The 11,478-nt window shown below is 45.7% G+C and overlaps 2 protein-coding genes across 2 annotated transcripts in view; one reads left to right on the plus strand and one right to left on the minus strand.

Moving 5' to 3' along the window:
* The window catches only part of mat2b (methionine adenosyltransferase 2 non-catalytic beta subunit), a 220,739-nt gene that overhangs the window by 119,921 nt on the left and 89,340 nt on the right, over window positions 1-11,478 (minus strand). The window lies entirely within an intron of this gene.
* plin6 (perilipin 6) lies at window positions 50-9,063 on the plus strand. The gene is made up of 10 exons (XM_033980582.2): window positions 50-59; window positions 1,290-1,320; window positions 1,778-1,855; window positions 1,923-2,043; window positions 2,425-2,507; window positions 3,090-3,339; window positions 3,684-3,862; window positions 4,615-4,881; window positions 7,488-7,591; window positions 8,062-9,063. The coding sequence occupies exons 1-10, from the start codon at window positions 55-57 to the stop codon at window positions 8,339-8,341; spliced, it is 1,398 nt and encodes a 465-aa protein (XP_033836473.2). The 5' UTR covers window positions 50-54; the 3' UTR covers window positions 8,342-9,063.

Below are 11,478 nucleotides of genomic sequence, written 5' to 3' on the forward strand. Positions count from 1 at the left end.
CTTAAAAGTCTGGGTTGTGTCATGGACCGGGATTTTACGGAGTCCAGACTGAACATGGGGTAAGATCTGATTGTCTGTTTAGAATGATGATGTTTTAGCCCTGGTTTAGTCCTGGTATAGTCCTGGTTCACTCCTTGATCAGTCCTGGGTTTAGGCTTGGTTTAGTCCTCGTTCAGTACTGGTTTAGTCCTGGATTTAGTCCTGGGTTTAATCTTGGTTTAGTCCTGTTATAGTTCTGGTTCAGTCCTGGGTTTAGTCCTGGTTCAGGCCTGGTTCAGGCCTGGTTCAGGCCTGGTTTAGTCCTGAGTTTAGTCTTGGTTTAGTCTTGGTTCAGTCTTGGTTTAGTCCTGGGTTTAGTCTTGGTTTAGTCCTGGTTCAGACCTCTGTACCTCTGTTCCTCCTCTGCTCCTCACAATGATGATGTCACACCGTACTCTGGGCGATTTCATGGTGGTTTGGAGTGAACAGGGCTCAGACTGTGACACAGGAACCAGCTGACTTCCTCATGTCCAAAACCAGGACCAAAACAGGACTAAACCATGTCCAAAACCATGTTTGTGTACCTTTGAGCCAGACCTCCTTCTGTGACTGTGGTGATCAGAGTGACCACTATGACTGTGTCTGCCCCGGGGCAGATGAACGAGGAGATGGAGAGCTTAAAGTTTAGAATTGGTTTAGTCCTGGTTTATATCTGGTTTAGGCCTGGTTCAGTCCTGGTTTATATCTGGTTTAGGCCTGGTTCAGTCCTGGTTTATATCTGGTTTAGGCCTGATTCAGTACCAGTTTAGTGCTGATTAGTCCTGGTGTAAATCAAACTAAAACTGAGATTGTGGTGTTTGTCCTAACACTCCTTGAGCCTGTGAGGGTCAGTGAGGTCTTCTTGGGCCTGACAGTGTGAGGTCCTCTAGGGCCTGACAGTGTGAGGTCCTCTAGGGCCTGACAGTGTGAGGTCCTCTGTCTCTTATTGTCATATGTAGTGAGGAATCTTGGGCTGATTGTGGACTCTGTTCCATCTGGACAAGCACATTATCTCTGCCGTACAGTCCAGCTTCTTTCAGTTGAGAAGTTGCCAAATTAAAGCTTTACCTTCCACTGGTGGATTTTACAAACTACATGTTTACACCTTCTGGTTTAGGCCTGGTTTTGTCCTAGTTTAGTCTTGATTTAGACCTGGTTTAGACTTGATTTTGTCATGGTTTAGATCTGGTTTCGTCCTGGTTTAGACCAGGTTTAGGCCTGGTTTTGTCCTGGTTTAGACACTGGTTTTAATCCAGTTTTTCCTGATGTAGATTTGATGGATCTGAACAGAAGATGCTGGAGGTGAGTTTTGCTATTTGGAATTTTCATTTTGACCATCTGTTCTGGTTCAAGTGAGACCCAGTGGAGTCCTGTTTTAGACTTGGTTCTCATTGGTTCTAGGCCTAGTTCTTGTTCTATTATGGTCCTTGTTTAGTCTTAGTTTAGTCCTAGTTTTAGTCCTGGTTTTAGTCCTGGTTTTAATCCTAGTTTAGTCCTGTTTTACACCTAGATTAGTTACAGTCCTGGTTTTAGTCTTGGTTTTGTTCAGATGTTAATCTTGGTTCTAGTTGTGGTTTAGTCTTGCTCTAGTCCTGGTCCTGGTTCTCAGTCCAGTGTGGTTCTGGGTTTTATTTAGACCAGTTTTATATCTAGTTTATTTACAGTCCCATTCTAGTCCTGGTTTAGACCTGGTTTAGTCCTAGTTTAGTCCTGTTGCAGTCCTGGTTTAGACTTGTTCTAGTCCTGGTTTGGTTCTCAGTCTAGTGTGGTTCTGCGCGTGACCCAGATGCCTCTCATCCAATCGGCACTGCAGTCTCTGACCTCCGCCTACTCTCAGGTAAAGCCCGCCCTTCCTGTGGTCGCCTTGGTGACACTGTGACTGACATTGAACTGGTTGCCCACAGGTGAAGGGGCGTCACCCACTGCTGCAGATCATGGGGGGCGTGGCCGAGGTGGGCGTGGTCAGCGTGTCACAGGTGGCACTCAAACAGGCCACACCCCTGCTCACAAGCCTCCAGCCTCAAAGTGAGTAAAATACAATATATTAAGTAGTACTGGTGACAGTAGAAGCACTGGTAGTAGTGATAGTAATAGTAGTGATAGTAATGATAGTAATATTACTTTTTCTGCTATTACTACTTCTGCTAGTAATTGCAGAAGTAGTAGTAATAATAGAAGTAATAGCAGTAATAGCAGTATTGGTAGTAGTAGCAGCAGCGGCAGTAGTAGTAGTAGTAGTAGTTGTAGTAGTAGTAGTAGTAGCAGTAGTAGTAGTCGTAATAGTTGTAATGGTAGCAGTAGTAGTAGCAGTAGTAGTAGTAATAGAAGTAGTAGCACTAGCAGTAGTACTAGCAGTAGTAGTAGTTGTAGTAGTAGTAGTTTCCGTAACCCTTCTTTTTGTCTCAGTCAGAGCGGTGAGTTCTTTGGCTCTTCTGGGTTTGGACCGACTGGAGCAGAACTTCCCAATCCTCCAACAGTCCACAGACCAAGTGAGTCCAGACCAGAGACCGTGTCACCTGTCTCACCTGTCTTTCTCAGGTGCCCTCTCACCTGTCTCCCTCAGGAATCCTGTCACCTGTCTCCCTCAGGTATCTTCTCACCTGTCTCACCTGTCTCCCTCAGGTATCTTCTCACCTGTCTCACCTGTCTCCCTCAGGTATCCTCTCACCTGTCTCACCTGTCTCCCTCAGGTGTCCTCTCACCTGTCTCACCTGTCTCCCTCAGGTGTCTTCTCATCTGTCTCACCTGTCTCCCTCAGGTGTCCTCTCACCTGTCTCACCTGTCTCCCTCAGGTGTCCTCTCATCTGTCTCACCTGTCTCCCTCAGGTGTCCTCACACCTGTCTCACCTGTCTCCCTCAGGTGTCCTCTCATCTGTCTCACCTGTCTCCCTCAGGTGTCCTCTCACCTGTCTCTCTCAGGTGTCCTCTCACCTGTCTCATCTGTCTCCTTCAGGTATCCTCTCACCTGTCTCATCTGTCTCCCTAAGGTGTCCTCTCACCTGTCTCCCTCAGGTATCCTCTCACCTGTCTCTCTCAGGTGTCCTCTCACCTGTCTCATCTGTCTCCTTCAGGTATCCTCTCACCTGCGTGATGCCCTGGCAATAACCCTGGATGACCTGCAACTGTGGGTGGTGGAGGGCGTGGACGTGGCGTTGGAGGGGGTGGAGCGAGGGGCCGAGCTTGTGTCGGAGCGGGGGCGGGCTCTACTCAGAGCACTGCAGGGGTCAAAGGTTGGGCAGGCTGCCTTCTCCGGCCTTGATGACCTCCTGACCCGACTTGAGGAGGTCACTGCCTTCTACCTGCCCCTTCCCCCCACGCTACGTAAGCCGGATGCCCTCTCACACTGACGTATACCTGTGTCAGAGGCCCTTCCTGCCTCCTACTGTATTGTCCTGTGTGTCAGATGCCCTCCCTGAGTGTCAGATGCCATCCCTGTGTGTCAGATTGCTTTAGATTGTGTCGGGTGCCCTCCCTGTAGTATCATATTTGCCTCAGATGCCCTGCTGTGTGTCAGATTCTCTCAGATTGTGCTAGATGCCCTCCCCATGTGTCAGATAGTGTCAGACGCTCTCCCTGTATGTTAGATTGTGTCAGGTACCCTCCCTGTGTGTCAGATGCCCTCCCTGTATTGTTAGATTGCATCAGATGCCCTCCCTTGCCCTTAGGCCTGCAGTGGGAGCAGAGGGTGCAGCAGTTTGAGGAAGAGGACGAGGATGAACCTAGTGTTTGGACCCGAGTCCGAAGTCTGGTCCTGATCCTGGTCCTTCAGATCTACCACCGACTCCTGAAAACCCGAGACCAGCTGAGGAGGAGCCTGAGCAGACTCCAGAGCACCGCTGACGCTGTGAGTCCTTAGTCCGGGACCCAGTTCAGATTGGGTTTAGACCAGGTGTAGACCGGGGTTAGACCGTGGTTAGTCCAGGATTTAGACTGGGGGTTTGGACCAGTCTTAGAACGCGCTTAAACTTGGTTTAGACGAGGTTGAAACCAGATTTAGAGTGGGTTTAGACTGGATTTAGACCAGGTTAGACCGGGGTTCAGACCAAGGCTTAGACCGGAGTTTAGACCAGAGTTTAGACCGGAGTTTAGACCGGAGTTTAGACCGGAGTTTAGACTGGGGTTTAGACCGGAGTTTAGAACAAGTTTAGACCTGGTTTAGACTGGGTTTACACCAGATTTGGACAAGGGTATAGACCTGGCTTAGACTGAGTTAAGAACGGGGTTTAGACCCAGGTTTCAACCTGGTTTAGACCGAGTTTAGGCCAGGGGTTAGACTGTGGTTTAAACCAGGGTTTAGACTGGGTTTAGACTGGAGTAAACAGGGTTTCCTAGTTTAGTCGTCTTTTAGGACATGTTTATACTTGTCATGGTTTATACTGGTTTGAGATAATGCAGGCTTGGTTTGGTCCTGTTATAGTCCAGGTTTAGTTGAAAGTTTACTCCCTGTTTTGATGTGTCCTATGTGAAAGTGCAAAAACATCCTCATCATCAGATCATTCCTGGTTTGGTTCCAGTGAAAACGTGTTTCAGACCTGTTTTAGATTTGTTTCAGTCCTGTTACAGTCCTGTCTTAGCACTGGTTCTGTCCTCTCTTAGATCGGTCTGAGCCCAGTTTTGGACCTGGTTGGAGACCTGCTGCACTCCCTTCAGAGCCTGGTGGTGGCGTTGTTGTACAGGGCAGAGGACCTGAGAGAGGGAGCCCTGGTTGAGATTCGGAATCGGGCCCTGGTCCTGGTCCAGTTTGGTCCAGTCCAGAGAGTCCTGGAGTTGCCTGAGCAGATCCAGAACCTTGTGAGAGACCTTCAAGAACTCAGCAAACTCCTGCTACAGCTGCTGATCAACGCCACCCCACTGTATAACCTGGTACTGCATTCATATATACATAGGCTATATACACTCACCTAAAGGATTATTAGGAACACCTGTTCAATTTCTCCTTAATGCAATTATCTAATCAACCAATCACATGGCAGTTGCTTCAATGCATTTAGGGGTGTGGTCCTGGTCAAGACAAACTCCTGAACTTCAAACTGAATGTCAGAATGGGAAAGAAAGGTGATTTAAGCAATTTTGAGCGTGGCATGGTTGTTGGTGCCAGACGGGAGGGTCTGAGTATTTCACAATCTGCTGAGTTACTGGGATTTTCACGCACAACCATTTCTAGGGTTTACAAAGAATGGTGTGAAAAGGGAAAAACATCCAGTATGCGGCAGTCCTGTGGGCGAAAATGCCTTGTTGATGCTAGAGGTCAGAGGAGAATGGGCCGAGTGATTCAAGCTGATAGAAGAGCAACGTTGACTGAAATAACCACTCATTACAACCGAGGAATGCAGCAAAGCATTTGCGAAACCACAACACGCACAACCTTGAGGCGGATGGGCTACAACAGCAGAAGACCCCACTGGGTACCACTCATCTCCACTACAAATAGGAAAAAGAGGCTACAATTTGCATGAGCTCACCAAAATTGGACAGTTGAAGACTGGAAAAATGTTGCCTGGTCTGATGAGTCTCGATTTCTGTTGAGACATTCAAATGGTAGAGTCGGAATTTGGCATAAACAGAATGAGAACATAGATCCATCATGCCTTGTTACCACTGTGCAGGCTGGTGATGGTGGTGTAATGGTGTGGGGGATGTTTTCTTGGCACACTTTAGGTCCCTTAGTGCCAATTGGGCATTGTTTAAATGCCACGGGCTACCTGAACATTGTTTCTGACCATGTCCATCCCTTCATGACCACCATTTACCCATCCTCTGATGGCTACTTCCAGCAGGATAATGCACCATGTCATAAAGCTCGAATCATTTCAAATTGGTTTCTTGAACATGACAATGAGTTCACTGTACTACAATGGCCCCCACAGTCACCAGATCTCAACCCGATAGAGCATCTTTGGGATGGGGTGGAACGGGAGCTTCGTGCCCTGGATGTGCATCCCACAAATCTCCATGTCCAATCTCTAAGATGCTATCCTATCAATATGGGTCAACATTTCTAAAAAATGTTTTCAGCACCTTGTTGAATCAATGCCACGTAGAATTAAAGCAGTTCTGAAGGCGAAAGGGGATCAAACACCGTATTAGTATGGTATTCCTAATAATCCTTCAGGTGAGTGTATAAATAGGCATAGCTCATGTGCTAGCTGCTGTATTCCAAACGGGAAGTTAGCATCGGAGCGCTTCTGGCTCAACTGACTCCAATTCACTTTCCATGTAAAAACCATGTCCGATCTCTTTGTAACTGCTGCTATTGGTCTCGTCATACTGACCTTACAATGTTGGTTTTAACCCACTCTACATTATCCTGTTTTTTTTTTCTTATTTCACTACAGGGGTCCCTCGCTATATTGCAGTTCAATGTTGTGATCTTGCTATTTCACAGATTTTTTTGGGTGCAATTTTGCATGCTTTTTTTTACAGTGTATCAACACATATTGTGTTCTGCATCCTCAAGGGACTGTAGACCATTGTGAGTCGATCTCCATGTTGTGTCTTCTGTACAGTACAGAATGCACTCAGCTTGTCAAAGAAAATGTTAATGCCTGTCTGAGAAAAGTGTATAAAGTGTGTGGTGAGGGGTTTCACAGCAATAATTGTAAAAAATAAATCTGACTACTTTGTGGATTTCACCTATTGAGGGTTATTTTTAGAACGTAACTCCTGCAATAAACGAGGGACCACTGTATTTTGATAGTTTCAAAATAAGAACATTAATAACAGAGCAATCAGGTGTCTTCTTTCCCTGAGGTTGCTCCCGCTACCGTTAGTAACAGGTTTGATTGACAGTGTTGGAGTGTTGGAAGGACATTACCTTCAACAGCCTTGTCTATGTCTATGTAGAAAACCAAACAATCACTTCACAAGAGACTGTAAAAGACAGAAGATGTAACTGATATGCGTGCGTCAGGCTGGCACCTCCATCTAAAACCACAACTCATTTGAAAGTGAGGTGCAGGTTTTAGGCAGAGAGAAAAATTGGTTTGCAAGAGGAAGAAAGACACACAGTGGAGCACTTCCTGTATTACCACATGATGACATCACAAGTTGCAACAGAGCGTTTTCAGTTCTGGAGAAGAACTCAGCCTAAATATGCAAGGTTTGTGTGTTAAATGTGTGTGAATGAAACTAAACTCAACTCCAGGTTTGTTTGTGACTGGAAACATTATACCATCGATCAGAAAATAATGTAATATGAGACCTTTAACAGTATTACTGTAATAATGTACTGCTGAAAAAGTAGTAGTAGTAGTGGTATATCTTTTGTAGATCCTGCAGTTCTCTGAGCTGTAGTCATAGTAGTAATAGTACTGTAGTATATATTCTGTGTGTGTTGCTATTAGATGCAGCAGTCCTCAATGCAGCAGATAGAGGATTGTAGTGTTTATAGTACTATAGTAATTAGCAGCAGCAGCAGTAGTAGTAGTAGTAGTATTTGTAATGGTAGTAATGGTATGCTTGTCTTACAGATCCAGCAGCCCTCAGAGCAGGAGGTGGAGGACTTTTTAAACCAACATGACTTCACCTCAAACAGCTCATCCCGACGCAGCTCTGCTAATACTAATGCTAACAGGTGAGCTAATGCTTAAAAAGTCTTCCGCCTCCTGCTCTGAGGGCTGCAGGATCTGTGCAGACGCTGGAGTCTGGACTCTCTGTAGTATGAGTTATAGTAGTATTAGATGTATATTAGTAGCAGTAGTAGTAGTACTTATTGTAACTCTTTCCTTTTTAGTCTCTTCTTTAAAGGCATCGGATGGACACCCTCGCGGACGCCTTAGTCTGTATTCTGTAGTATTAGTATTAGTAGTAATAGAAGTAGCACTAGTATTCGTAGTAGTAGTAGTAATAGAAGTAGTAGTTCTTGTAGTAACTCTCTTTCTCTCCAGTCTGTTCTTAAAAGCGATGTACATATGCCTGTCCAGACTATGGCACCTGCATCTGTCCGATGCAGGTTCCGTAGTCCTTATTCTGTAGTATTAGTTGTATTGGTAGTAGTAGTAATAGTAGTAGTAGTACTTGTAGTAACTCTCTTTCTCTCTGTAGTCTGTTCTTAAAGGCAATGGATGGACGTCCACGCAGACGGCGTAGTCTGTATTCTCTCTCGGCTCGTGGGACTCAGAGTCCGGAGCCCAGACGTCAATCAGATGAGCAGGAAGTCCCACCCACTGCCCTGGAAGTGCCCGCCCCTCGCCGCCCCTCCGCCACCGACCTCCTGCTTGCCCCCCTCAGGCAGTTTGTGTCACAGAGCCAGAAGGCCTTTGAGTATCTGAGCCCCAATGCTGACGAGAGCATGCACGGAGAGGAGGAGGAGGAGTCAGACTGAGCCAAGAGCACCCACACAGAGAGCACCTAGAGAGGAGAGAGAGTACTATCCCATTACCCACAGAGAGAGAGAGAGAGAGAGAGAGGAGGAGGAGGAGTCAGACAGATCCAAGAGCACCCACAAAGAGAGCATATAGAGAGTAGAGAGAGAGAGTACCACCCCATCACCCACACAGAGAGAGACAGGAGGGGGAGGAGTCAGACTGAGCCAAGACCACTCACAAAGAGAGCACCCAGAGAGGAGAGGGAGAGACCCAGAGAGCACCCAAAGAGAGGTTAAGAGACCCAATCCATCCCCCCTACAGAGAGCACCAAGAAATAGTGGGATAGAGAGCACCCCCCAGAGTACCCCCCCAAACAGCACCCAGAGAGAAAGAGAATCTCACGAAACTCAGAGAGAGAACCCATTAAGAAAGACTGAGAGACAAGAGAGAGCACCCTGTCTCCAACATGCTAAGACAGAGGGAGAGACCCACCCCATCGCCCCTACAAAGAGCACCCAGAAATAGAGAGTACCCACCCCATCACCCCTAAAGAGAGCACCCAGATAGAGAGAGCACCCACTTCATCACCCCCTAAAGAGAGCATTGAGATAGAGAGAGCACCCACCCCATAACCCCTATGGAGAGCACCCAGAAAGAGAGAGCACCCACCTCATCGCCCCTACAGAGACGACCCAGTAAGAGAGAGACAAATTCGTTTAAAAGTCCTTGTCATACTGCAGCCGTGAAATGCTTTGAGTTCAGTCTGTTGTTCATATATATCTAGATGTTTGAGTGTTTTTTCTTCTTCTACTGTTCTTTAACTGTATGGCACTGGAGTCGAATCATTATGGGACAAAAAGTCATCTTCAGTTTAGTTCTGGTTTAGTCCAGGTTTAGTCTGGGTTTAGCCCTGGATTAGACCTGGTTTTGACCTGGTTTAGTCCCGGTTTAGACCTGGTTAAGTCATGGTTTAGTCTGGTTTTAGCCCTGGTTTGGAACTGGTTTTGACCTGGTTTAGTTTGGGTTTAGACCTGGTAAAGACCTGGTTAAGACCTGGTTTAGCCCTGGTTTAGACCTGGTTTAGACCTGGTTTAGACCTGGTGCAGTCCTGGTTTAGTCCTGGTTTAGACTGGTTTAGACCTGGTTTAGTCCTGGTTTAGAGCTAGTTCAGACCTGGAATAGACCTGGTTTAGTTTTAGAGCTGGTTTAGAGTTGGTTTAGGCCTGGTTTAGACCTGGTTTAGGCTTGGTTTAGTCCTGGTTTAGGCCTGGTTTAGACCTGGTTTAGTCTTGCTTTAGACCTGGTTTAGTCCTGATTTAGGGCAGGTTTGGACCTAGTTTAAACCTGGTTTGGACCTTGTTAACACCTGGTTTAGTCCTGGTTTAGACCAGGTTTAATCCTGCTTTAATCCTGGTTTAGACCTGATTTAGACCTGATTAAGACCAGGTTTAGTCCTGGTTTAGACCTGGTTTAGACCTGGTTTAGATCTGGTTTAGATCTGGTTTAGTCCTGGTTTAGACCTGGTTTAGTCCTGGTTCAGACCTAGTGTAGGCCTGGTTTAGTCGTGGTCTAGTCCTGGTTTAGATCTGGTTTAGTCCCGGTTTAGTGCTGGTTTAGACCTGGTTTAGACCTCGTTTAGATCTGGTTTAGTCCTGGTTTAGACCATGTTTAGTCCTAGTTTAGTCCTGGTTTAGTCCTGGTTTAGACCATGTTTAGTCCTGGTTTAGACCTCGTTTAGATCTGGTTTAGCACTGGTTTAGTCCTTGTTTAGACTTGGTTAAGACCTGGTTAAGACCTGGTTTAGTCCTGGTTTAGACCTGCTTTAGACCTGGTTTAGTCCTGGTTCAGTGCTGATTTAGACCTGGTTTAGTCCTGCTTTAGACTTGGTTTAGATCCAGTTAAGACATGGTTTGGTCCTGGTTTAGTTCTGGTTTAGTGTTAGTTTAGTCCTGGTTTAGTCCTGGTTTAGTCCTGCTTTAGACTTGGTTTAGATCCAGTTAAGACATGGTTTGGTCCTGGTTTAGTTCTGGCATTTAGACCTGGTTTAGTCCTGGTTTAGATCTGGTTTAGACCTGTTTAAAACCAGGTTTAGTCCTGGTTTAGACCTGGTTTAGTCCTGGTTTAGACTTGGTTTAGTCCTGCTTTAGACCTGGTTAAGACTCTAAACCACGACTAAACCGGGTCTAAACCAGGTTTAGTCCTGGTTTAAACCAGGTTTAGTCCTGGTTTAGATCTGGTTGAGACCCAGTTAATACCTGGTTTAGTCCTGGTTCAGTCCTAGTGTAGGCCTGGTTTAGTCCTGGTCTAGTTCTGGTTTAGATCTGGTTTAGTCCTGGTTTAGACCTGGTTTAGACTTGGTTAAGATCTGGTTTCGTCCAGCTTTAGACCTGGTTTAGACCTGGTTTAGTCCTGATTTAGACCTTGTTTAGACCTGGTTTAGTCCTTGTTTAGTCCTGGTTTAGTACTGTTTTAGACCTGGTTAAGACCTGGATTAGTTCTGGTTTAGACCTGCTTTAGACCTGGTTTAGTCCTGGTTTAGACCTGGTTTAGACCTGGTTCAGTGCTGATTTAGACCTGGTTTAGTCCAGCTTTATACCTGGTTTAGACCCAGTTAAGACCTGGTTTAGTCCTGGTTTAGCGCTAGTTTAGTCCTGGTTTAGACCTGGTTTAGACTTGGTTCAGTCCTGGTTTAGAGCTAGTTTAGTCCTGCTTTATCCTTTTTATTTCTACTCTTGTACTTGTCTTGTTATTTTCGTGTCCAATCAGATGCTTTCATCAAACTTCTTCCTGGTTTCTGACCAATGAATGAAGTCGGTTTGTTTAGGCTGTGTGTGTCTGACTCTGGAGGTCACTCAGTATTATTCATATAACTCATATTCTAATTATTAACCATGTTTTGTTCCAAGACTGAGACTTTCTCATCTGATCTGAATAAACCTCTTCAACCCTGTGTGTTCTGTGAAGTTTATAATGTTACTTCTTGGTTGGACATGGGCGGCAGATATGACATATGCAGAGGTAATTCCATAACTGTTACCTAGCAACCATAAAGTAAACAACAGCTAAAACCTGTCGAATTTTTACAATAGTTATTTATTAGACTAATAACACATTCCAACAGCTTTATTTGGTTAAAAGAAGGTTTTAAGTGTCA

The sequence above is a fragment of the Periophthalmus magnuspinnatus genome, chromosome 16, assembly GCF_009829125.3.
Source record: "Periophthalmus magnuspinnatus isolate fPerMag1 chromosome 16, fPerMag1.2.pri, whole genome shotgun sequence".
NCBI lineage: Eukaryota > Metazoa > Chordata > Actinopteri > Gobiiformes > Gobiidae > Periophthalmus > Periophthalmus magnuspinnatus.